The 26,119-nt window shown below is 47.9% G+C and overlaps 1 protein-coding gene across 1 annotated transcript in view; it reads left to right on the top strand.

The window, feature by feature from the left end:
* CLIC5 (CLIC family member 5) overlaps nucleotides 1-26,119 on the top strand; it is a 108,629-nt gene that overhangs the window by 59,206 nt on the left and 23,304 nt on the right. The window contains exons 3-4 of the mRNA XM_027127434.1: nucleotides 1,283-1,408; nucleotides 9,244-9,350. Coding sequence (XP_026983235.1) covers nucleotides 1,283-1,408; nucleotides 9,244-9,350 — 233 coding nt within the window. The remainder of the gene's footprint in view (nucleotides 1-1,282; nucleotides 1,409-9,243; nucleotides 9,351-26,119) is intronic.

Raw genomic sequence — 26,119 nt, 5'->3', positions numbered from 1 at the left:
ATAATTTCATAACTACTGAAGAGGGTCAACAAGGAGAGGGGGCCACCCCTGACCAGTGTCCACTGGCAAGGTCAGCTGAGCTCCAGCGGTCAGGGCAGTACTTCCCAAGGATGCCAGACTCCAGGGCCCATTGTTCTCTTGAGTTCTAGAAAAAGAAAACCATCCTTCATAATTTCTGGATCTTTAAGCCACAGAGGAGTCATTGCTGAAAAATAAAATCAGTATAGATTTTCCCTCCCTGCTGAGAACCCAAGCATTGCTGCCTTAGGTGAGCTTTCAAAAACAGGAGGAGAAGGTAAAGAATGTCTGAAAGGAAGAACACTCACAAAGCAAACACAGGGACCGAGGAAATTCGATTTTAGAAATGCTTTCCTCAGTGTCAATTGTCTGAGGAGTTCCAAGTGCCGCAGAAGGCAGCTGGAGAGTGTGCCTGTTGGGCAAGGATGTGGGAGGGGCACCTTAATTGAAATTCTTCTCTTCCCCTCCCAAGCTGATTACGCCAGGAATGTGTTTCATTACAGACTCCTCTTCCCCGTTGTTTACTCCTTTTGGGTTCCTCCATCTAATGTTTTCCACGCTTGCCTCCCACAGGAGTGTGGCATTCTCAGAGAGAGCGTTTGGGGTGACTGATGGTCCAGCCCTGCCCAGGGAAGTTTCCATCATTATCTCTCCTTTTCCTCCCTCTGTCCTCTGTGCAGCCTTCTCCCTGCTCACTTCCCTCCATCCGTCCACCAGCCCTTCTTCCCCTCGCTTTGCTCCATCTCTGCACCTCCATTCTGACCGGCTGTGGGGAGCCCAGAAGCTCAGCCTTGGACGTGAATAGGGGCCCATGGCAAACACAAGGTCACTCCCTTCCCATTGCGCAAACCTTAAAGAACAGAGAAGATCGTTCTTCGTGTAAAAGCGTGACTGAATTCATGAACGTTTAAAGTTTGGGATTCTGCCTCGTGCATTTTTATAAAGCTGATGAGTGAAGGACCTTTTGAAAGCAAAGCCCAACTTCCTCCCTGGGTATCAGAAGCTTGGCTTTAGCTTAAATATTCACCTGTGATCACACTGCTTTTTCAAAGTCCATCCGACTTGCTCCTCTCTCACTGAATCCCATCGGTCGGATATCCTGTGTCACACCACATCCTTCCAGAATCTCTCCAACCTCCTCTGCCCTACGCCTCACACCGGGTCTGTTTTTGCCGACGGGCGTCTAATGGACAGTACACCCTGGGCTTCCCTGTCCGTGAAGCACCCTGGTGTAAGCCACCCCTGAACCTTGCTCTCTCCACAGAAAGCCAGCCGACCTGCACAACCTCGCCCCTGGCACCCATCCGCCCTTCCTGACCTTCAACGGAGACGTGAAGACGGACGTCAATAAGATCGAGGAGTTCCTGGAGGAGACTTTGACCCCTGAAAAGTAATGAGCTGCTCGTTTCTGGAGCTAATGACAGGGAGGGGGGTCCTTGTGCTTTTCTGGATCCTGGGGGAGATTTCCAAAGGGGCCTCATCAATCCAGAGCCCAGGACCCTCTTTGCAAAGGGAGAGTCCCGCGTGGCCCTCCCCACCCCCAAAGGGATGCCAGTCTCAAACCTCCTCCACAAAGTCCAACCCCAAGAGTTGATGCCCCTTAACGCCAGGTCCCTCGGCCTGAGTGAAGGCCAAGGCTCCCTCATTGCAGAACAAGAGCTGAAAGGCGGACGAAGTGAAAAGTCAGCCAGGAGAGAGGTAATCCCATGACTTAAAACCACACCAAGGTATGAATAAGAGTCATAAATCTGACCCTGTCAGGTCGGAGCCCATAATTAAACATGAAAAACACGGGCTGAAGGCAGTTCCTCTTCTGAAAACAAGCTCAGGGAGAGGAGAGACCAGAGGGCTGTGGGTTCCTGTCCGGTAGATAAGCTGCTCCTGATGGGAAAAAGGAGTGAACAGAAGAGAGGAGAATTCTAAAAGCTGCTGGAAGCTAGACTTGTTCATTGTACTCTACTGAAATCAGGGATTCAAACAATCACCTTTAAAAAAAAACTGGAACAATAATATTACATATAGAGTAAGGTGTGCACGGACTTTATCCTGTGGGATAGTCACTGAAAAGCTTTAAGCAAAAGTGTTGGAGAATCCGTTTTCAGGCTTACTTTGGGGGATGGGGGGAGATGGGGAGGGCAGAGGAGGAAAAGCTCCTAGAAATCAACTAGGAAGGAGCCAACTGGTGACATTCCGCATAAGATAGACTGGAGGGCTGGGCTAAGGCAGTGACAGGGAAATGGGGGGAGAGGGGTAGGAAGGATTTTAGGACATACTCAGTAGGTAAAATAAGTGGGATTGACTATAAAAATGACCATCTTGCATTTATTTTAAAGTTTTATTTTTTAATTGATATTTATATAGCCCTCACTTAGTGGGCCCTTAAAGGTAGGTGCTATCATTATCCTAATTTGATAGCTGGGGAAACTGAGGATCGGAGAGGTTAAGTAACTTGCCCAGGGTCACACATCTAGCAGATCACTGTTAAATCAGAACTCCCAGTGGTGATCTAATTAGGCCTCAACCATTTATACATTCTTCCTAAAAATGTATCCTCGGCCATCCACATTAGGACAGTTTATCTCCATAGTGAGTGTGGAAAATTGCCTCAAGTCCAATAGACTTTAAAATAAATACATTGATTAAATCAGCGGGGCAGCCCCACCCGTAATACCAGGCCAGCCCCTTTGCTGAAAAGACCCCCAGGGGGCTCAGCCTCCTTCTTCCTCCCTTGGGACTCAACCTCACTGTTGGCTCTGGTTTGGAATCCAACAACAGAAAATGAATGCTGTTTTCAATAACTAAATAGGGTTTGGACTTTGTCTGGGAGATCCAGAGGGGAAAGTCCACGATGAAGTTAACATTTTCCCTTCTAGAAGTAATACCCGCACGCAGGAGTCCTTGCTTCCATCAAGGCCAGTAGGGAATGGGAAACTGAAACAATGCAGAGGATGGATAGCCAGCCTGGTGGGTGGAGGCGTGCAGGGTTGGGCTGGGCTGGGCCTGGAGGCCGGGGTCCACTCCTGGATCTGCCAGTGATGCACTGTGACCCCTCGAACCAGTCTCTTTCTTGCTCTCGGCCTCCATTCCCTCCCCTGTGAAAGGATGACCCTTCATGCCCATCTTAGCCAGGCTCCCTCAGTCCCCGTTCAGCGGTGCCTTTGGGGGGCTGTTTCTCTAACTCAGGGCTCTCTAATCTATATCCCCAACAGGACCAAGGGGGCCCATGAGGATCCCCCCCCCTGGAACTGTATGCCCATGTGTACAGGTAGATTCTTCCAGACGAGGGCCGTGATCAGATTCATCACCATATCATCCGATTCTGGAAAGTTTCCATGACCCCAATCAGGCTAAGCTATGCAGGACATAGACACCGCCTCTTCACTTCTCTCTCCACCTGTCCTGAGCTCTGCTTCATCTGGTCCAGGTCCCTCTGGACTGCAATGTGTGTAGGAGGTTTTACTAAGTCCATTCATGACGTGTCAGTGACCCTACGGTCCGCCACGCCACAGTAGCAGAACCTCAAAACTCTGAAAATGCACAACTCCAGAAGGGCACCGAGGTGGGACCCTAGTGATGAGGCCATCAACCACTTCAGAGCCCCCAGGAGTGTCCTTCAGATGCCTTTGTATGGATCAGACTGGGGTAGGTACCATAATTACCTCCCAGGAAATGTCAGCAAACCTGTGCTTCAGCCCTGCAAAGGGAGACCGGCTGTTCTGCCCACAGCAAAGCCACCCACCTCGGCTGGCTTCCCACCAACTCTAGCTGGGAGGTCGGTCAGGTGGCCCATGTCCAGAGGCCCCAGGAGGAGGGCAGCCTGGCCTTCTGGTTCTCTAGGGGGCAGCAAAACCCCCGTTTCTGTTCCACAAACGCTGGTCGGCATGTGTTTCTCATCACACTGCTGTTTGTAAAAGCTGCCAGAGAGCGAAGAAATTGTGGGAGCCTTTTTCCCCTTAGCTCTATTTTTTAAAGGAAAAAACCCACACACAAACACTCCAGCAATCTTTTTAAAAGATCACACTGGGTTCCACAAAGCATTTGGTGTCAAAGTGAGGAATCTAGGAAGTCTCAAGAAGTTTCCAAATGAGACGAACTTCCATCCTTCTCCTTAGACTGACCCAGTTAATGCTGCACAGCGAAGCGTCAGGATTATTGTTGACATGCTGCCTTTACCTTTCATCCTCATCCTCATGGAAGGGCCCGAGGTAGTGGGATCCAGAAGTGAGAGTCAGGAGACCAAAGTCCGGCCACCTTTCTACACAGCGCTTGTTGTATGAACTTGGCCAAGCCTCGTGCCCTCTCAGACCCTCCCCATTCCCTCATCTCTGAAACTACATAGTCTCTAAGATGCCTTTCAGCAGAAGTTCTATGATTCCACGCATTTTTCAAAGTGCTTTCCCAGAGCTGGTTGCGGTTTGAAATAAACAGTGGTAAAAATTCAGGGGAGTGAACGGGTAAAGTCTAGTTACATGTCTTGTCATTTAGTCAGTCAGCTATCACTCAAGTATTAACAGTGTTCAGAGCCATACCAGAATTGGAAGACACTTTGAATTCATTATTTTAAGAAATGTTTATGGATATTTCATGATAGTAAAAATCACGAAGTTTCTTCTGATCCTCTGGGAGGTGGAGAAGCAGCCTCAGTACCAAGCACAGGATGGCATAGTGGCTGAAAGTACAGTAAGTCCCCTACATATGGACGAGTTCTGTTCTGAGAGTGTGTTCCTAAGTCCAATTTGTTCATAAGTCCAACAAAGTTAGCCTAGGTACCCAACGAACACAATCGGCTATATAGTACTGTTCTGTAATAGCTTTATAACACTTTTCACACAAATAATACATAAAAAACAAACACAAAAAATAAAGAAAACATTTTTAATCTTACAGTACAGTACCTTGGAAAGTGCAGTAGTACAGTACCACAGCTTGTGCTTCTTAGCGGTACCAGCTACATCTCACTGCTGCTTTTACGCTTGCTTCCGGACATCCGGGGCTTGCAGTAAAGATACTGTACTACTGTACTCTATACAATACTATACAGTAAAGTATAGTAAAGTACACAAAAAGCACAACCACTTGTAGAGGATGCATGCACGTGACAGTGTATGCCAGACATGTGAACTAACTTACATGATTGGACATGCGAATGCACGTTTGCATCTTTGAAAGTTTGCAACTTGAAGGTTCGTATGTAGGGGGCTTACTGTATGGGCTTTGGAGTCAGAATGCCTTGGGTTCTAATCTGAACCACCAGGTTGTGCTACACCGAAGTAACTAATTGACCACAAAATCTCAGTAGCTTAACAGAGTACAGGTTTATTTCTCACTCATGCAGAGTCTGAGTGGGTAGTGTGGCCCTCTTCTCTTTTGTAGCTGTTGAAATACATTTCTTCCAAGACTCCTTCAGCAGGGAAAGAGGGAGGAGAAGGATGATGCAAAATATTTTTAAAGCCCAGGGTTATGAGTGGTTACATCACTTCTCCTCCCATACTATTGGTCAGAATCCAGTCACATGACTCCAACCTATCTGAGAGGGAGGGGCAGGGAAATGCAGAGAGGCACGTGGGTATTTAATGAGCATGTGTGGTCTCTGCTGCAGATAAATTACTCATTCCCTCTCTGATCATCAATTCTCACATCTATAAACTGATGACGTCATGTTGATCTCGAGGGACTATTATTGAAGATGATACTGCTTAACCTAGTGCCTGACGTAGAGTCAGAGCTCATTATATGGCAGCTTGAAGAGCTAGAGAGGTCGGTGCCTCTTTTGTGACCGTCTCCCAGTAATCATAAAAACTACTGGTGAGCTTAGGTCTTAAATCCACAGTTCCCAGGGGTTGTCTTTTTATGAATAAGCCAGACCTCATCCACCTCCAGGGATCATTTGTTTAAGTAGCAGGGATAAGACAAGGCAAGCTCACAGTTCTGGAGCAGAAAAGTCAGAAGCATTAATCTGCTTCTCCAGTGAGGGTTTGGTGAGGTGAGGAAGCAGGAGTAACAGAGAAGGGAGAGAGGGGACATCCACTTTTCAGCTTATTTGAAAACGGAGGGTCAACACTCAGGCTGCCAGAAGAGCCCCTGGAATCAGCAGAGGTCACCCCATGAGGGCGAGATGACTGTTTCTCTTTTTCTCCAGTGTATCCCCAATGCCAGGGACAGGGCTTGGCCCCTGGTAGGTGCTTACTCCATGTTGGTTTAGTTGCACGGAGTCCTTTTGTTCAGGGGCGTGGTGGCCTATGGTTAGTCAGTGAGACGTCTTTTGGGACTCTAAGCCAATCAGAGCATTTCCATCTGCAATCATATCTTATTTTTTTTTGCTACTATTTACCAAAAAAAATTGTTTTGATGAGTGGCCAACTGTTTTACTTCCCAGAATGAAGCTTAAGTGCATATCTAAAATGAATGCATTTGAAATAAGATATCTTAAAAACAGAGTGGGGAGAAATTTTCATTATTGAGAGCAGGGGTTGGCCAACTTTCCTGGAAAGAGCCAGGGAGCATTTTTGACTTTGCGGCCATATAGTCTTAGTAGAGTAAAGGCAGCCATAGACAGTATGTAAGTAAATGGATGTGGCTGTGTTCTATTTGTGAATGCTGAAACCTGAATTTCATATTATTTTCACATGTCACAAAATAATATACTTCTTTTGATTTTTTTTCAATTAGTTAAAAGTATACAAAGTATTCTTAGCTCATGGGAGGTACATAAACAACTGTTGAGCTGGATTTGGCCCATAGGCCATCATTTGCTCACCCTTGAGTTAGAGAAATTGCCCATCTCTTTGATTTTCACCAGATGACATCACAATCTTATTTCAAAGATGTTTCTATAAATGAAGTACTATTTGTTAGCCTTTTAGAGAAACAAAATGTACCCTGGAACCCACTTATTTGCATATTTAAAATGCAGTGTAAATATGGAGCTAAAATAAAAGCACTTAACATCCTGTACAGTAGCTGCCCCAAATCTAGTTACCAAACTCTGTAAGGTTAATATTTGAAGACACACTTCCCACAAGGACAGTCTTCAAGTGGGACATTATGCTGTAAAGTCAAATCTCGATGAATCATAGTGCTTAGAAAACAGGACGGCCCTCGCGTGGTCTCCCTGAACACATGGCCCTTTTTTTGCCTGTCTTGGATTTGCTGCCCCCCAATCATGTTTGGCCCACACTGGCCATGAAGAAATGGTCAAGTTAGTGGAAGTCTGATCAAATGATGGCATAAATTTAAAAAAACCCAACAAACCCAAAGGAAAAATGCATTATCTAGGCCCTTCTCTCCTTACATTATTACCTTATCAAGCAAAAACAAGGAGCGCTTGGTATATATTAAAATAATTTAAGACATTCCATTTTAAGAGCATGCCTAATTCTATGTGAGAAAGCCAAAATAGGGATGGATGATCCTAAATTCCCTCATCTTGGAAGATTAACCTAGCATCCTGCAGGAACAATTGCTTTGTACCCCAAGTCAGAGCAGATGAATTGATGATTCCCAGGGTATTCAGGAAAATATGTGTGCAGAACCTGTGCAGAGCGCCCCCTCCTGGTGGTTGAGGGGAGTTCCTCCATGGTGCTCAGCCCAGCTCCAGGGGATGTTTTGGAGCTTGTAGGGTAAACAGCAGAGTCGGTGAGAGGCCACAAGACATGGAACTTAAGATCTGGGCTTCCAGAGTGAAACTGCCTGGGTTGGGCTCCTGGGTCTGCCACCTGGCCATGTGAACTTAGACGAATTGCTTAGCTTCTCTGTGTCTCGTTCGTCTTCTGTGGGAAATGAGGCTAATGACAATACCAATGAAACTGTGAGGAGTAAAGGATGAAACTGCGAAGGGGTTCGAACAGTGTCTGGCACGTAGCGGACACAGTACAAGTTAGCTTTTGCTGGTATTGGAGAAGTGGTGTGATGCAGTGGGAGGGTCATTGCTTCAGCGCCCAAAAACTGGGTTCTCAGGGTCCCTCCAGTATTTATTCCCCATGAGCCCTCAAATAGCCATTTAACGTCTCTGGTCTCCGGTTGCTTCCCCATAAAATGAGGACGATAATGCCTCTGTATCTGACTCTTGCCAGAGGGCTGGACCCAGTGACTTTCCGTGGACTCGTCCAATGGCAGTATCTGAAATTTGACAGCCACCTAATGTGGCCCAGGAGTGGGCGGTCCTAGCTAATGGTCAGTGGAGAAGCCAAAAAATGAAAGAGCACAAATACTTGTTACAAGCGTTTTGGTTCAAGTTATTTAAAACATTAAACCAAAAAAAAAAAAAAAAGATTTTGCATTTTAAACATAAAGTAGCCAAATAGTTCTCAGTCCACACTGTTCACCCAGAGATCACAAAGGTCCACATACTTGGTGATGATGATGACCAAGCAATTGTCCCCCGTCTCCTCCCAGCCTTGCCTGGCCATCCATGTAAAATGTTTGTGAAATAATATTTTTTGAAAATTAGAATGGCTTGTTTTGATGGTGCCAGTGGGGTCAAAGCAAGTTTGCCTCATTTGGTCTCAAGGCCAGTAGGAGAGAGCCCTCACCCCAGTTTGCCTCTTATACTCTTCTGGCTTCAAAATGGAAGAATGCATGAGGGAGAGGCACTGGGTCATTGCAAATATATCTCCATGCCTGGAAATAAGACAATTGTAAATGCTTGTCCCACTGACGTAGCCTGGTAGTTTCTGCATCTGATTCCTGCACACAAAGAAGAATATTGCAGAAGAGGACCATTCCTTTCAAGAGACGATTTCAAGGCCTCAGTGCCAAGGTGTCTAGCACCTCCTTGCTCCTAGAATTAGCTCCACGCAGCTAGGATTATAATCGCAGGCCTGGCAGTGGATAGTTATTTTAACACGGGTTGGGGAAAAGTCTGGGACCCCACCTGATGCAGAGGAGAACTCACTGAGAACTTTGACTAAGGCCTGGGCATTGCCGCATCATTGTTTGTGGTCCCAGGAAGAGAATACACCCTGGACCCTCTGAGTGGTGCTCTGCTTTTCTGCCCACAGACTGCGTTCCCGGGCAGTTCTCCACACCTCACTGGACTCTAGTTTCCTCTGTCATTGAACTAGAGATGCAAGTGCCCACCCTCCCTAGAGGATGGGTTGGAGAAACACCAAAAGATTTGTAGATCCTGCTAGAAACAAGAGTGTTTCCTGCTAGAAACTCATCGTGAGGTGATGGGAAGGGGCTCTGAGTTCTCACTGACCCTAGAACACTGGTCTTGCATTCCAGGTACCCCAAATTGGCTGCGAAGCACCGGGAATCCAACACAGCGGGCATCGACATCTTCTCCAAGTTCTCCGCCTACATCAAAAACACAAAGCAGCAGAACAACGCTGGTAAGTGGTTCCCTTCTACCCAGAGCCCCTGGTGGCACTGTCCCCTGCCCAGGGCATCTTCAGACGCTCAGACCAGAGAAGCAGCTGGAATCGATGCTTTAATTCACTGACCCTGAGGCCCCCTTGATGCAGGAGAGTGGGTGGTAGGTCTTGCTTTCTGGCCAGTGCAGGAGAAACGGCCAGTGAGCCTTACTGTGGAGCTGGAGGAGGGATGCAGTTTGTGTCTGAGCCTGCCATAGTGCACATCATGATACACCGCACACAGGGTCCTGCCTCGGCCGTACGACTGTCTGTTTGTCCCCAGTTCATGACCCTGCTGCGCTCACAGGAAGTCCTGTTTGGAACAACACATTGCGGCTTCCAGGGGGTTGACCAGAGCCCATGGTGGGACAGGGCAGTCACCGTGGTGGTAGATGCTCAAGGCAGAGCCCGGCCCTCTGCATTCCCCCCCACGGCAAGTGCAGCAGGTGCTGGGAAGCCTCTTCTCCAAGCCTGGCTCAGCCTCCACCCGGCCCTTAATTTCTAGCATTGGCCATAGAACTCAGACTTGGTTCTCTTCTGGTGCCTTCTCAGAGGGGTTCGAGCTACTCATTTAAGCTGGTAGCACTTTTAGTCCCGCACTTGACTTGGTCCGTTAAGCATGAGCTGAAGCAATTTGAATAGGACTGTCACATCGAGCATGTGTAACTTTAGAACAGTGTTAGTCCCTGTGAGGAGAAGGAAGAAGGATGAGGAAGTTTGCTTGCCCTCCGAATAGGAGGATGGAGCCCAGAGCTGAGCCAGGCAGAGCAAGGGCGTCACGAAAACTTCGTGAATGAGTGAGTGAATGAATGGTGATTGGCTGGACAGCACTTCTTGAGTCTTCATGAATGAACAAGGAACTGAATGTATATCAGACGAACACGCAATGGATCCTGAAACAAGGTGGTCCATTTGTTTGGACCACCTTGGAGCTAACTGCTGCAGGAGCTCAGAAGAGAAAGACATCTCTTTGGACCAAAGTGACCAGGAAAGGCAGCCGGGATGAACTTTTGGCAGGAACAGTGGTGTGGTGGGAAGTAAATGATCCAGTTAACAGCCGCTGTGGAGCTGGATCATGCCATGCACAGAACTAGATTCTAGAAAAAGAACTAGGAAAAGACACGCAGTCTTCAAGGCCTCCTGACTGGTACAGAAGAAAAGGCTTAAGTTCACAAAAACACCAAGACAAGACGTAAATGGCGGCTTCACCAAAGGGAGTCTGATTATCTGCCCTGTGAGAGGAGGAGAGCGTATCTGCCAAAGGGGTTCAGGAGTAGGAAGGAGTCACCTCTGGGTCATCTGAGAAGATTTCCTGAAGGGGTTTCACCTGGGTGGTGAAGATCCAGGGGGAGTCAGCTGGCCGGGAACATAGGATGGAAGACGTGGGGAGGGTGAGAAAACTCCAGTGACAGAGACCAGAGAAGCATGTGGAGTCTGCAGTGCCAGCTGGGGGGACTGGATTTTATCGTGTGGGCAAGGCAGTCATTAGAGGTGCATGAAGAGGCGCTGCAGCGAGAGTGGCCTTTTAGGGGCAAGAAACAGGAGAAGCATGAGGGAAACCCTTTAAATTTACTCAGTGCTTTTGCTTCGTTGACGTTTGCAGCCTGTGGTGTGTTGAGTATTATCCCGCAGTCCGTATCCACCTGGGACCTCAGAATGTGACCTTATTTGGAAATAGAGTCTCTGCAGATGGAGTTAGGTAACGGTCTCGAGATGAGATGATACTGATTTAGTATGGTCCCTAAACCCAATGACTGGTGTCCTTAGAAGAAGAAAAGGGGACACACAGAGATGGGGGTGGGGACGTGTGAAGACGGAGCAGGGATTACAGTGCTGCAGCCACAAGCCAAGGACCGCCTGGGGCCACCAGAAGCTCAAAGGGTCAAGGAAGCTTCCCCCCGGAGCCTTGGGAGGGTGCGTAGCCCCGTGACACCTTGACTTGGCTTTCTGGTCTCCAGAACTGGGAGAGGAGAGATTTCTGTTGTTTGAAGCCACCCGGTGTGTGGTCCTTTGTGGTGGCAGCCCTGGGTGGCTAATGCAGCCCTCACAGCCATCGATCGTGTGAAAGGCAACCCCTGCCCCTGCCCTGCTGCAGACCCAGAAGCAATGGGACGGCAGTGGCTTGTCCTCGCCCCCAGGGCCTAAGCTGGCTCTCAACCCCAGTTTTCAGATTCCACATCCAGCGTCCTTTCAGCCGCAGATAGCTTCCTTCATAGTCGCTGAAGCACCAGCAGACAGATTGTCTTAGCCGAGCCTTCCAGGCTTCTCAGGTTGTGAGTGGTATTTACATATGAGCCGTATTTACAGTTCTCCTGGCCCCAAAGCCTAAAGCAACCACTGAACATCACGTCTCAGTCTCTCGTAAACTGAACACTCGCCAATTTTCATTGTTTCCGCTTCTTCTGTTTCACCCTGTTTTCCTCTGTGATGGGTTTTGCGCTTGTGACTCCTTCTCCCCTAAAACTCATCTGCACATTTCAAAGCGCCAGTGTTTCCCTTGTCCCCAGTTGCCTGTCCCCCAGATCACAGTCCTCTGTGCTGTTCGCTCCTGCCTTTTAACAAGACACCAAGTTCTTCCTTCAGTGTGACTATAGCTTCCCCTCCCGCCCCCTTCACTTTTCTTCCCCAAGCCCACACCCTTAGTCACGGTCAGCTGGTCAGCTGACTCCACGAGTTCTCAGGCTCAGCCAGCCAGCACCCGGAGCTCCGGTGGGCCCGTCCGAGAGCTGGCCCCACGGCCCCACCCCACCCAGCCGCTGGCCTGTGAGACCATCCACACCCTGTCTCTGCTTTGTCCGAGCTCTGTACTCACAGGTCTCTGCAAGGGCATCAACGTCAGCCCCCAGGCTTCCCCTGACAGCCTTCTGCATCTTCAGCTCTGCGTTTGTTTTTCCAACATCCTTTTTTCAGACTGTCCCTTTTGTGTTTTCAATTGTTTTTTTTCTCTTGAACAGAGCCCTCCCTCCACATAATACCCCAGCACCCTCCACCCAGCCCCGAAACACACTGTCTTCTTGGTCCTTTTCTACCCTGTCAACAACAAAGCGTGAAAACACCCCACACTGTGACCTGGTTCTACATGATGGATCAATTCTCCACTCCCGTGGTGGATACAGAAACCACCATTCAGGATCTCCCTGTTGTTCACAAATCCTCAAAAATGACCCCAGCTACTGGAACTCAAGACCCCATCCTGGAGGAGCCATCCACAGCTAGCACCCAAGGGAGTTATCCATTAGTTAGTACATTCAGTCATTCATTGATTCATTCAACAAACACAGATTACACGAAGTGGATCCAAGTCTGAGCTAGTGTTTAAAGGGTGCTCCTTGTGTGCCAGGCACCGGGCTGTGTTCCGGACTTGCCAAGACAAATGAGACAACACCATTGTCCTCGATAAACTAACCATCGACAGGGGCCTGTGAAACATGCAAACATGCAGTTACTGACCTGGGTTTGAGTCCCAGATCTGCCACTTATAGCTGTACCACTTTGCCCGAGACATTTCTCTCTGAGCCTCCGTTTCTGCATCTGTAAAACATACTTAATAATGCTTTCAATTTCATCAATCTGACAAATAAGGCCATTAATAGCATATCCAAGGTTTGTCATGCAGTCATTTATTTATAAGTTAATGCATGTAAATCCTTTAACACACTGCCTGACACGTCATAAACGCTCTTTAAATGTTAACTTTGATTATTACTAGAGCAAAAATGAGACAAACACAAATATTGGCATCAGAAACCGCTGCTTCAGCTCTTACTTTTTGACCCCTAACCAGCACTTCCAAATCTCCCACTCGTTTAGTCTCTTTTCTACTTGTTTAATTTTGGTTCCCATTTTCTTCGTGCATTTTCCTCCTCTCCAAAGTATACAGTTGCTCCCTTGGTCCATGGATGTGGAATGGGCAGGTTCAGAGGGCTGACTGTCCTGTGCCACTTTATAAAAGGGACTTGAGTATCTGTGGATTTTTGATACCAGAGGGAGTTCGTGAGTGAGAAGAGCTCTAGGGATGACACCCAAGGATCCCCCACAGCTGTGGGGTCAGGAGGGTCTGAGGGAGCGGAGCCAGGGAGAAAGATAAAGAAGGAGTAGCAAGTGAGGAAGGGGGCAGAGGGTTGGGGGGTCGTGAAGATGAGGAAGAAAAACTTTACGGAAAAGATGGATCTATGATATAAGACACTGCCCAGGCCATGGGAGGCTTTGCCTTTTGTGTTCAGCTTTCTGGACTTGTCTTCAGGCATCCTTCTCCGACTGCTTCTCTCCTCTGCACCATAACTCAGACCCTACTCAACAGGAGAGTCAGGCTGACCCAGGAGCACAGGCCCTTCTCCCTTGCAACTCGGAGGTGCAGCGAGAGACCAAGAAACCACGTGGCCCGAGGAAGGGCGTCTTGGAGATGGGAGAGAGCAGCCCTGCATTTAGATGTGGCTGCAGGAGTCCCTGCCCTGGGCCCCGCACATTCGTGCTTCAATCTTGCAAGGAAAGGTTTTGTCATTTGTTGAGTCTTGAAGGTTTATAGAGTTCTGCAGCAGAGGACGGTGGGGAGGGCGCCAGCACGATCCGTCCCACCTTTGGCGTGTCCGGTAACGAGCCTGGAGTTAGCCGTGCTCAGCTCTGCCCTGCATCCTGCATCCTGCATCCCGCCTCTGCCTGGCAGAGGCCACTCTTCAGCCATGCCGGTGGCCCCATCTCTAATGTCCTCCCTCTCTGCGAGTACCCATCCTGGCCCTTCTCCGTTCACCTTCCTCAGAGATGCCACCGTGGCACACAGACCCCAGGCGACCCAAGACTGGGCAGCAGCCCCCAGACTCAGCAGTTCCGGCTCCCCTCGCTTCCCAACCCCGCAACTTGCTCAGCGCTCTGCCCGCTGGGATGTCAGTTTGGTGTATGCCTTCCCTCGAGGGGTTTCTTTGACACCCTCCTTTACCTTGTCACTCCCACTCTTCTCTGTCATCTTGTAAGAGGACCTGGGCTTTTCTCTCTGAATATCCATCTTGTATTTTGCATTTTTTACCCTCAAGCTGCTGTTTGAACGGACTCTTAAAAACCTCTGCCAAACCCCTTGGCTTTCAAGAACCTCATTTTAGCTGTTTATTCTAATCCGGGCATAAATTACTATATTTTACTTTCTTTTCCCCCAACCTCTCTTTTTTCTTCTGCTTCAATCCTGTCCATTCTACTGGCTTATTTCACTTTTTGTACATACTACAGGGTCCAGGCAGTTAACAAATGGATCTCATGTGTGTTTTTAGTTCTCTATTCTTATTCGCTATTTTTAAAGTCCTTTTTTAATTCCTACAGCCCTATCACGTGTCCCTAGATATAGTTAATATCCCTGCCCACGTGACCATCTCATTGTTGGCTTGTGTCTCATTCTCATGTACTTTCCCCCATTTTCCATCACCGTTCCTTTATCCTCTGCACAAGCCCATGTCCACGGGGCTCTCTTCCCCTGCTAAGAGGTCTAAAAAGTCCCAAACCCCTCTGTTTGTATCTAATCCATAGACCATATGCAGCCTCGTGGCTTTTCCTTCCTACATTTGCATATTCCTTTTTCACACATCTGACACAGGCTGCCTGTACCACCTATTTCTGTGCTAAGTGGTGTTTTTCCCACCGTTGGTCTTTCAACGCTCCCTCGAAATTCCCTCATCTCATCCCCCCTCAAGTCTGGCTTTCTCTCTTATTTCCGCCTCTGTATGCATCCGTCTTGGGGGCTTTCTTTCTAATTTTGAAATGTATACGAACGGCTTTATAGCCACTCACAGGGACACGTAAAGCTCTGCAAAGCAACATACCCTAGAAGGAGGTGAGAAAGAAAAACAAGGCGGGTCATAAAACGAGCTCAGGGCGAGCACGACAGGAAAGGCAGCTCCCAGAGCCCCAGTGCTGAATGCAGACGGCAGACCACGAGACCCTGGTCAAGATGAAAGCAAACCAGCCTCCCAGGAGAATGACAAGTATTCCCAATTTGGGGCTTGAGTAGTAGGCATAGAGGAGCTGTTATTGTCATCTTCTTTGTCCATTCCCTCCTGTGACTCCCCTTCCTGTTCTCTTGGAGCCCAGGCCCGCTGACTTCATGCCAGTATGACTCCTCTGTCTTCACCCCGCCCTTGGGCTGTACCCCTCCCCGCCTGTCTCCTCTTCAGTCCTCACTACACCTGACATCCATTTTCTTCTTTTTCCTGCCTAGGCCTGTTTCTCTCTCTGTCTTTTTAAATCTCCTTCATAGACAGAGTCTTTTTTTTTTTTAAGTTTCTTTTTAAGTTCTGTTTTTTTTTTTGATGTGGACGAATTTTAAAGTCTTTATTGAATTTGTTACAATATTCCTTCTGTTTTGGTTTTTCGGCCACGAGGCATGTGGATCTTAGCTCTCCGAACAGGGATCAAACCCTCACCCCCTGCCCTGGAAGGCAAAGCCTTAACCATTGGACCACCAGGGAAGTCCCCCATAGATTCTTAAATCCACACTACACTCTGTATCTCCATTTATTCAGTTTCCACGCAACCCAATCAAGGATGGCCTAGACCGACCTTCCTAAGTGTCATCAGTGGTGCACGTGGGGCTAAATCCAACAGGCATTTAATTAATTAACTAATTAATTATTAATTTATTTTTAGTATAGTTGATTTACAATGTTGTGTTAGTGTCTGGTGTACAGCAAAGTGATTCATGTATATATTTATGTATATATATCTATTCTTTTTCAGATTCTTTTCCATTATAGGTTATTACAAGATGTTGAGTATAGTTCCCTCTAGGTCCTTGTTATCTATTTTATATATAGCAGTGTGTACTTGTTAATCCTGAGCTCCCAATTTAGCCCTCCCCCTCCCTTTTTTTTAATTGACACATGACCTTGTGTTAGTTTCAGGTAGACAACATAATCATTCAATATTTGTATTCATTGCAAAATGTTCACCACAATAAGTCTAGTTAACATCCATCACCACACACAGTTACAAAGTTTTTTCTTGTGATGAGAACTTTTTTTTTTTTTTTTTGCGGTACGCGGGCCTCTCACTGTCGTGGCCTCTCCCGTTGCGGAGCACAGGCTCCGGACGCGCAGGCTCAGCGGCCATGGCTCACGGGCGCAGCCTCTCCGCGGCATGTGGGATCTTCCCGGACCTGGGCACGAGCCCATGTCCCCTGCATCGGCAGGCGGACTGTCAACCACTGCGCCACCAGGGAAGCCCGTGATGAGAACTTTTAAGATCTACTCTTTTAGCAACTTTGAAATATGCAATACGGTATATTATTAACTATAGTCGCCATGTTGTACATTACATTCCCAGGTCTTATTTATTTTATAACTGGAAGTTTATAGCTTTTGACCCCCTTCACCCATTTTGCTTGCTCCCACCCCCTGCCTTAGGCAACCACCAATCTGTTCTCTGTTATGAGCTCTGTTTTTTGCTTGTTTTGTTTTTAGATTCCACATATAAGTGAGATCATACAGTATTTGTCTTTCTCTGACTCATTTCACTTGGCATAATGCCCTCTAGGTCCATCCATGTTGTTGCACATGACAAGATTTCCTCCTTTTATGGCTGAATAATATTCCAGTGTGTGTGTGTATATACATATATATCACATTTTCTTTATCCATTCATCCACTGATGGACACCTAGGTTATGTCCATGTCTTGGCTATTGTAAATCACGCTGCAGTATACGTGGGAGTGCAGGTATCTTCTTAAGTTAGTGCTTTTGTTTCTTTGGATAAATACACAGAAGTAGAATTGCTGGATCATGCCTGTCTCTTTTTATTATGACTGATGGGCCCCTGTGCTGTGTTTGCAAAGATGTCCCCCTTTCTAGCTATGGAAGACACTGGGATATCCTAGCATACTCCTGCTAAAATATTTGCCCTAGTCAGATACTTCTAACTTCCTAAATAAAGTCCTAAAGCCCCTTCCTTGGACACCCATGATGTGCTGGCCCCAGTGCTATGTGTTTAGAGTCCCATGCTTGCACTGAGTTGTCTCTCTAGCTGTTGACCTTTATTAGTTGTAAGTGCAGTGGCCATATTTTCCAAACTGAAAAATCGCATGTCTAACAAATTGCCTTCATTGAAAATAATCAAATTATAAGAAATCAGTACTGTCCCAGAAAATCCAGGACATATGTCTCCAAATGAAAAGCACCTGGCTTTTTGGTCCCCAGTCCAAATCTACACCTGGCTGCCACTGCGGGGGGGGGGGAAGGCAAGCGCATCACATTTCCTGCCACCTCCTGGCCCCAGATCCTTGACCAGACAAATGAGTCTCCATTAGCCATGAGCTTCTCTGAGCAGTCTTGGTTCTGTTTCCAAATAAGGATCAAGGTTTCCTCCCTTCCTGAGGCTTGTGTCGGCGGCTTCACTTCCTGGGACCTGGAAGCAGGTAGCAGGCGCCCTGGGTTTATTCTGAGAAAATTGATAGTCACAGCCACGTATCCTGAAGAAGAGACCCTCAGGGTATCTAGAAACCTCGGTGAGCTCATCTCATCATTGGGCTGGTCATTCTCTCTAGATGGACATGTGACTGAAGGCCTACATCGTGGTTATCAACACAATATCAATTACTCTCATCCTGCCTCTCTCGCCCCCAGCATCTCCCGGAGCCCTCAGGAAAGGCAGCTTGATCAAACCAGCCACAGCTGGATTCCTTACTCCTTCCTTGTCTCCCTCCTCCATTCAGGCCCGAATCTTCAAATCACTCCTGTCTTCTCTTCTAAGAGGTGCCCCCCGAAGTGGGCCATGCTCCGGGTGGATGCTAGTAGAAAAAGAATCTGCCTGTAGCACTGGCGATCTTCTTTCCCTGCCACGTTCTCCAAGGCTCGTGTCCGCATGAGCTCACCCCTGTCCGCAGCCTGCCTGGCTCCATCAGACCAACACACAGACTCCTCCTGCGTCCAGCTCTGCTCATGCTTGCCCCTGCATCAACGTGCCTCTTCCCTAGCACATGCCCCTCACTCCCTTTTTTTTTTTAATTAATTAATTTATTTTACATTTATTTTTGGCTGTGTTGGGTCTTCGTTTCTGTGCGAGGGCTTTCTCCAGTTGTGGAGAGCAGGGGCCACTCTTCATCGCGGTGCGCGGGCCTCTCACTGTCAGGGCCTCTCCTGTTGCGGAGCGCAGGCTCCAGACGCGCAGGCTCAGTAGTTGTGGCTCACGGGCCTAGCCGCTCCGCGGCATGTGGGATCTTCCCGGACCGGGGCACGAACCCGTGTCTCCTGCATTGGCAGGCGGATTCTTAATCACTGCGCCACCAGGGAAGCCCCCTCACTCCCTTTTAATAAGATCTGTAAGAGCCCTTAAGTACATATATTAAACAAGACAATCCCCATTGGATGTATAGAAAATTGAGGATCACAAGACTTCAGCTCAATATTAAGAAGTTTACAATTAAATCTGCAGAATGGGCCACCAACTAAAGAAGAGAGGGTCCCGTCAACGGAAGGGTACAAAAAGAGACTGGACCTTCAGAGGTTGGACTTTTTCCTAACCTAAGTGGTCGACTATTATAAGAAACTTATTTTAAGTACCACTAAGAAACAAAATGTGCCTTCAAGTAAACAAAAATGCTTTCACTTAAACTCTAAGATTTTCATGGTAAGACGCAGTCTGATTTCGAAGATGTCAAATGTGAAAAAATGTGCATCTTAGTCTCAATGAAATATGGAAGGCAATTCCCATAGCCCTTTTTTTCGTGGGCCTCTCACTTTTGTGGCCTCTTCCATTGCGGAGCACAGGCTCCGGACGTGCAAGCTCAGCGGCCATGGCTCATGGGCCCAGCTGCCCCGTGGCATGTGGGATCTTCCCAGACCGGGGCACGAACCCGTGTCCCCTGCATCGGCAGGCGCCACCAGGGAAGCCCTCCCATAGCCCTTTTTAAATCTAACATTCTGTTACTTCCTAGAGGCTAAGCATGAAATGTCAAACCCTCCCTTCTGCTTGACCTTGAGCTACCCTGTTGGAAGGAAAGCGAATTGAGGTCAATACTGCTTCCAGATCCCTCTGGGATGGCTGTCCTAACCCCATATCCCTTTGTCTCTCCTGCCTGGAAACAAGTAGTGCTTATCTCTTAGCTCAGGGTTTGGCAAACTTTTAGACTTTTCAGGCTCTGCAGGATGTCGCCACTGCTCAACTCTGCTGCTGGAAGAATAAAGTGGCCATGGACAATACGTAAACCAATGGGCGTGGCTGTGCTCCGATACAACTTCTTTTATGGCACTGAAATTTGAATTTCACAACATTTTCAGGGATCACAAAGTATTATTCTCTTTTGACTTTTTTTTCAACCATCCAAATATGTAAGAAACATTCGTAGCTTCAGGGCAGTGCAAAACTAGGCAGTAGGCTGGATTTGGCCCTTGGACTGTAATTTGCTGAGCTCTGTCTTAGACAGTCCAGGGCTACAATAGCAAGTTCTCTTAATTTCTATGCCTCTCATCCTCCTCATGTCTAGTATAGAGACTATAATAGTGTCCTTTTTTGCATTGTCATGTTAGTTAAACGAATGCATGCATTAAAGCACTTCAGACAGTAGGCACCAATAGGTGATGGCTGTTACTGCTTCTGCTGTTCATTTCATGAATCCTCCCCCAGATCCCATGGTACCCACCCTTTTGACTGGGCAGTCCAGCTTTCCCGGTAATGTAGAAGTATGTGCTGCCCTCTTCTGGCAGGTGGAGGAATCAGCGCGAGGGAGAGCTCCTCATGTTTTAGTGTAAGGAAGCCTATGGACTTTTAAGCATCTTCTGCGTTCAGGGGCTCGGTTATCCTGAGCTTTAGTTGGGAGTTCCAGAAGACGCCAGGTCTCCTTCGGGGGCTTGAAGCCATCTTGCTTTATCTGTCCCCTGCACCCAGGGTGGGGCATGTGTCCCAGCCTGATGGATCCTCCAGAGGTCGCTGGCTGCCTGGTGATAAGCTGTCCTCCATCAACTACTTCTTCCTCCCTTGCCTCTCCCCACTCCATCACCTCCAGTCTTTGCTTTTATGAACTTCCTTGACCTAAAGTAGGAAAGTATTTGAAAGGAGTCAGAGCGGCCTGGGAGGGCCGTTAGCCCAGAACTAACAAGCCCCTTACTATCAAAGCCCCCTGTGCTTTTTCCTGCAGCCTCGTGAAAGCCAGCTTCTGTGGGGGGAAGGGGTGGAGCGTTTCTCCAGATTCCCCAGGATGTGGCAAGCCGCGTTCAGAAGCCAGTGTGCATTTATTATTCCAAGCCAACCGTTTCCATCCCAGGCCCTTCCTTCCTTCACCTCTTCCTCCCTTCTGCCCTCAGCCCCAGGTCACGGTGGGCCCAGGCTGGAGGCCAGGCCTTCCCAAGGGGATGGGCACGACCCTCCCTTATTCAGCCTCGTGCTCAGAGATGAAAGCTAAGGCAATATGTCAAAAGGAGAAGGAACGTGCGTTGTAATCGCGCTGCTCAGAGACAGAGGTCCTGAGGTGGCGTGGGCTTCCAGATCTATGCTATAAGAAACCCCAGCGTTTTCTTTTAGAGGAAGATAGCTGTGTCCAACTCGGGACAACGGGTTCCCTGGAAGGAGGCCCGAGCCCAGGCTGTTATCACGAGGGCATCTCCGGGGTGGTCCCTGGACTACCACAGTGCAGAGGGTAACGCGGGGGACTGTCTTCCCACTTCCTCACAAAGCAGCCACTGCTGTCTCATTTCAAAAACGCCTCTGGTCATAAAGGAGCCCTTCAGGCTGCCTTCCTTGGCCACCCTTGCGTGCCCGGGGCCAACTTGGGGTATTTCGTTTGTTTGTTTGTTGGGTTACCGTTTTGCTTTGATTAACAGTCTTACGAGGAAAAACCACCTAGGCTCGGTGGGACCCACCTCCGAGGTGTGGAGCGCCCTGCAGAGATGCTCGGCTGTCTTCACACCCGCGGAGGGTCCTTGAGGCTAAGAGCCGGAGGGGGGGGGAAGGGTCGAACAATTCCTTTTGGCACCTACAGCGGCTGCCCAGAGCATCCCTCCAGAGGGTCTTGGATTTGGCGTATGATCAAGGCCGTCGCTGTGGCCATGTCTAATTTCACAGATGTTCCTCCTGAAATGAAGTCTTCAGGAAGGCGGTTGGTGGCATTGGGCTGTTGAAGGCGGCAGGCCTGGGGAGGGAGGAGGGGGAAAGGGGGATGGCAAGCAGGGTCCTGCGTGGGTGGGCGCATTCATTAGTGGAGAGAGCCGCCGTTAGCTGTGTGGGCTCCCGGCAGCAGAGCTGAGACCACCAACACCATTCCATGTGCTGGAATTTCCCGCCGTCTAACCAGAACGAGCTCGCCTGGTCTGGCCTGGCCTCGGATCAAGGCCTGGGGAATAAGGAACATTAAATGACTAATTCGAACACGAGTTCAGTGCTCTTGCACCTCGGGCTACCGTTACTTTATCCTGTGCAACGGATACAGTCTCTTACACAGTCTGCACGTGGGAACTCAATCTCTACCTTTCTCTCTCTCTCCCCCTCCATGCAGACATACACACACACAAACAGCTAGTGTGTGTTCTGATATTTCTATGTGCCAGCTACGGCCATTACATGCCTCCTCAAATAAACAGGGTCATCGATCAATTAATCTGAAAAAAAAAAGTGCTTGCGTGTAAAGTTGTATTAGTGCCAAGACACGATGGGGTAGCTTTGCCGTTAAGCCCCATGGTGTTCAGACCACAGAAGCATGGGGTGCGTGTGGGTGCAGGTGTCTACATGTCATTGTGCGCGTACCGGTCTGAAGGGCTGTAGTTGGTTTATACGGTGACTGCACTCATAGTCTCTTATCTGTGATTAGAACGTAGCTTTGAGGGAAAAGTCCCCCTCTTCTCTGTTGACTCTCGGTGGAGAATGGCTCTGGGGAAATGAGCACGTAGAATGGGCTCCCCATTTGTGGTGGAGCTGGGGCTGAAAATGACAAGATGTGAAATCCAGGTAGTGGGTTGAACCTTCTAACCAAAACTTCACATTCACCCCAATTAGGAATCCTCCTTGTCAAATCTGTCGTGATCTTATCCAGGCAGGATGAGCAACATTCTCTCCATTTCACATGAGAAAAGCTGAAGCGTGGATAAACTGTTCAGAAGACACGATGGAGCCAGCGATGGACGTAGGGCAAACCAGGCATTTCTCAGCTTTTAAACTCTTTTGCTACAAACCAGTAATACTAAAACATAAGAATTGAAACCAGGGGTTAAATCCAGTCTGGTATTTATCAGCAACTTAGAGAGGATTATTTATTCATTTATTTAAAATACTTTATTTTCTTCCTTTTTTTTATTATTTATTTTCTTCATCTTTTTGGCTGTGTCGGGTCTTAGTTGCGGCACGCACATCTTTGTTGAGGCATGAGGGATCTTTCGTTGTGGCGTGCAGGCTTGTCTCTAGTTGTAGTACGCGAGCTCCAGAGCGTCTGGGCTCTGTAGTTGTGTCGCGTGGGTTCCAGAGAGCGTGGGCTCTGTAGTTTTGCAGCACGCGTGCTCTCTCGTTGAGGCGCCCGAGCTCAGTAGTTGTGGCACGCGAGCTTAGTTGCCCCGCGGCATGTGGGATCTTAGTTCCCTACCAGGGATGGAACCCGCCTCCCCTGCAGTGGAAGGCAGATTCTTTACCACTGGCTGGACCACCAGGGAAGTCCCGAGGATAATTTATTGAAAACCAAAATTGCTACACAGAATATTGACTTTAAAACCTCTAGCTTTCTTTAAAACCCTGCTCTAGACCTGTCTTTCCGGAAGGCATCCCAACCCGCCTCCAGCCTATTGGTGAGTTCAGCCTGAGAAGCCTCATGCACTAAAGAGACACAGAAGTTCAGGACTTAAGGCTCAAGTGGCGCTTCACTTTGCCTTGTGATCCAGACCATTATCCAACTTGAACGTACATTTGAATCCCCCAGGGGTCTTGTGACAATGCAGATATTGATGTAGTGGGTCTAGGGTGGGGCCTGAGGGCTCCCAGGTGCTCCTGATGCTGCTGGTCCAGGAGGGAGCTTTGGCAAGTAGGGTCTAGGCAGCAGTCTCCATGGAGACAAGCTGCCTGTGTCTCATTCATTATCCTCATCCCCAGAGCCCAGCTCATCATCTAGCCCAGAACAGGTGCTCAATAAACATTTGCTAAATGAATGAACGAACCATATCCCAAACACCTCGAGATGCCCCAACCCTCTCTGCTCACTTACTGAGAGAGGATGGAAGGGCTGACCGTGCTTCACCCGTGTCAGGAGCATTTCCTCCAGGATGCTTCCTGTTCCAGCCCATCCCGCGCTCACCTTTAAGCCTGTCCCACTGTACAGCCCTTTCCATTTTCTTGGTTACCCCTGACACTTCCCAGTCTCCTTTTAAATTTTATGATACTCTAGGGCTAGAACTGTCTCTCAGCTGAGAATATGTCATGCTTATATAACCCCTGTTCTATTAAATCCAGTATCATGATAGGAAAAAAAAAAGAAAAACCTCATTTAAAACCAATCAATAGGGCTTCCCTGGTGGCGCAGTGGTTGAGAGTCCACATGCCGATGCAGGGGACATGGGTTCGTGCCCTGGTCCAGGAAGATCCCACATGCCGAGAGCGGCTGGGCCCGTGAGCCATGTCTGCTGGGCCTGCACGTCCGGAGCCTGTGCTCCGCAGCGGGAGAGGCCACAACAGTGAGAGGCCCACGTACCGCAAAAAACAAGCAAACAAAAAAACCAATCAATAAAAGTGTAAAAATCTGAACAGTTCCCCCATGAAAACTGTCAGTGTGGGTGGTGGTGTTGGCTTAAATGGTATTTTTCTTCTCACCCTCATTTTTATAACTACATTCAAGGAACGTTATATTCGGTGTTAAAGGTGAAACATCACCAAGAGCGGGAAGAGTGAGCGCCCAAGACTAACTTCTAGTGTTCTTCCAGCCAGAAGCCAGGGGTCAAACTATTTCTCTAGGAACTCCTAGTTGAAGAAGCATTTAATGATCTGGATCATAGTAAGAAATGCGTTTCTCTGTGCGCATGTCCAGAACGCCTTCCATTCCTGAATATTCCAGGGAAGAGGGTCCCACCCAATGATTTCTCAGCACCCCCCCGCCCAGCTCTAACTCTGACGGTCACATGCCCGCTGGCATTTGCATTGACAGCTACCCATGTTTTGTTTCCACGGTGGAGATCTCAAAGCAAGCTTCCTCAACACTCTGCCCAGGTCCGGCCCTGGCCTCCGTACTGCTTGCGTCGCTTGTCAGGGGCTGCGGATTGGTGACGGCCTTTGCGTCTCGTTTGGCTCTGATGACCCTGCAAGAGGGCATGCCAGGCCAAGCAAATGGAATCCCTGCATCCATCCCCCAGAAACCAAGGGCTCTCAGCACACAAAGAAGGGAGCCATCCTAGGTCCTCTGAGGACAGGAAGCCAGTTGCATACACATAGGGGGACATGGAGTTACAATTTAGGGCCTCTCATCTTCCCTCAGACCCCACTGAACAGCTCAGTGTTTCAACAAATACGTATTCAGTACCAGACACTGCCCAAGGCGCTAGCATAATAATGTAATAATGAAGTATTGGCAATATCTATGTGTACTGGCAATGGTTGTGTTTGGCTGCATAGAATACAAACCTGATCACAGAACCTAAAGCAAATATTTATTTCATTTTACTTCGCAAAAACCTATGTAGCATTTTATCAGTACTATGTGCCATGCCCTGCTCTAAGCACTCTTTATAAATGTTTACTTCTTTTTTAAAATTTATTATTATTTTTTATACAGCAGGTTCTTGTTAGTCATCAATTTTATGCGCATCAGCGTATACATGTCAATCCCAATCATCCAATTCAGCACACCACCATCCCCAGCCCCCTGCGGTTTTCCCCCCTTGGTGTCCATACGTTTGTTCTCTACATCTGTGTCTCAACTTCTGCCCTGCAAACCAGTTCATCTGTACCATTTTTCTAGGTTCCACATACATGCGTTAATATATGATATTTATTTTTCTCTTTCTGACTTACTTCACTCTGTGTGACAGTCTTTAGATCCACCCACGTCTCAACAAATGACTCAATTTCGTTCCTTTTTAGGGCTGAGTAATATTCCATTGTATATATGTACCACATCTTCTGTATCCATTCGTCTGTCGATGGGCATTTAGGTTGCTTCCATGACCTGGCTATTGTAAATAGGGCTGCAATGAACATTGGGGTGCATGTGTCTTTTTGAATTATGGTTTTCTCTGGGTATATGCCCAGTAGTGGGATTGCTGGATCATATGGTAATTCTATTTTTAGTTTTTCATAGAACTTCCATACTTTTCTCCATAGTGGCTGTATCAATTTACATTCCCACCAACAGTGCAAGAGGGTTCCCTTTTCTCCACACCCTCTCCAGCATTTGTTGTTTGTAGATTTTCTGATGATGCCCATTCTAACTGGTGTGAGGGTGATACCTCATTGTAGTTTTGATTTGCATTTCTCTAATAATTAGTGATGTTGAGCAGCTTTTCATGTGCTTCTTGGCCATCTGTATGTCTTCTTTGGAGAAATGTCTGTTTAGGTCTTCTGCCCATTTTTGGATTGGGTTGTTTGTTTCTTTAATATTGAGCTGCATGAGCTGTTTACATATTTTGGAGATTAATCCTTCGTCTGTTGATTCATTTGCAAATATTTTCTCCCATTCTGAGGGCTGTCTTGTTTATGGTTTCCTTTGCTGTGCAAAAGCTTTGAAGTTTCATTAGGTCCCATTTGTTTATTTTTGTTTTTATTTCCAGTACTCTAGGAGGTGGATCAAAAAGATCTTGCTGTGATTTATGTCAAA

The sequence above is a fragment of the Aethalodelphis obliquidens genome, unplaced genomic scaffold, assembly GCF_003676395.1.
Source record: "Aethalodelphis obliquidens isolate GAN/ISIS:26980383/991018 unplaced genomic scaffold, ASM367639v1 scaffold31, whole genome shotgun sequence".
NCBI lineage: Eukaryota > Metazoa > Chordata > Mammalia > Artiodactyla > Delphinidae > Aethalodelphis > Aethalodelphis obliquidens.
This window is presented reverse-complemented; position numbering and strand designations above follow the sequence as displayed.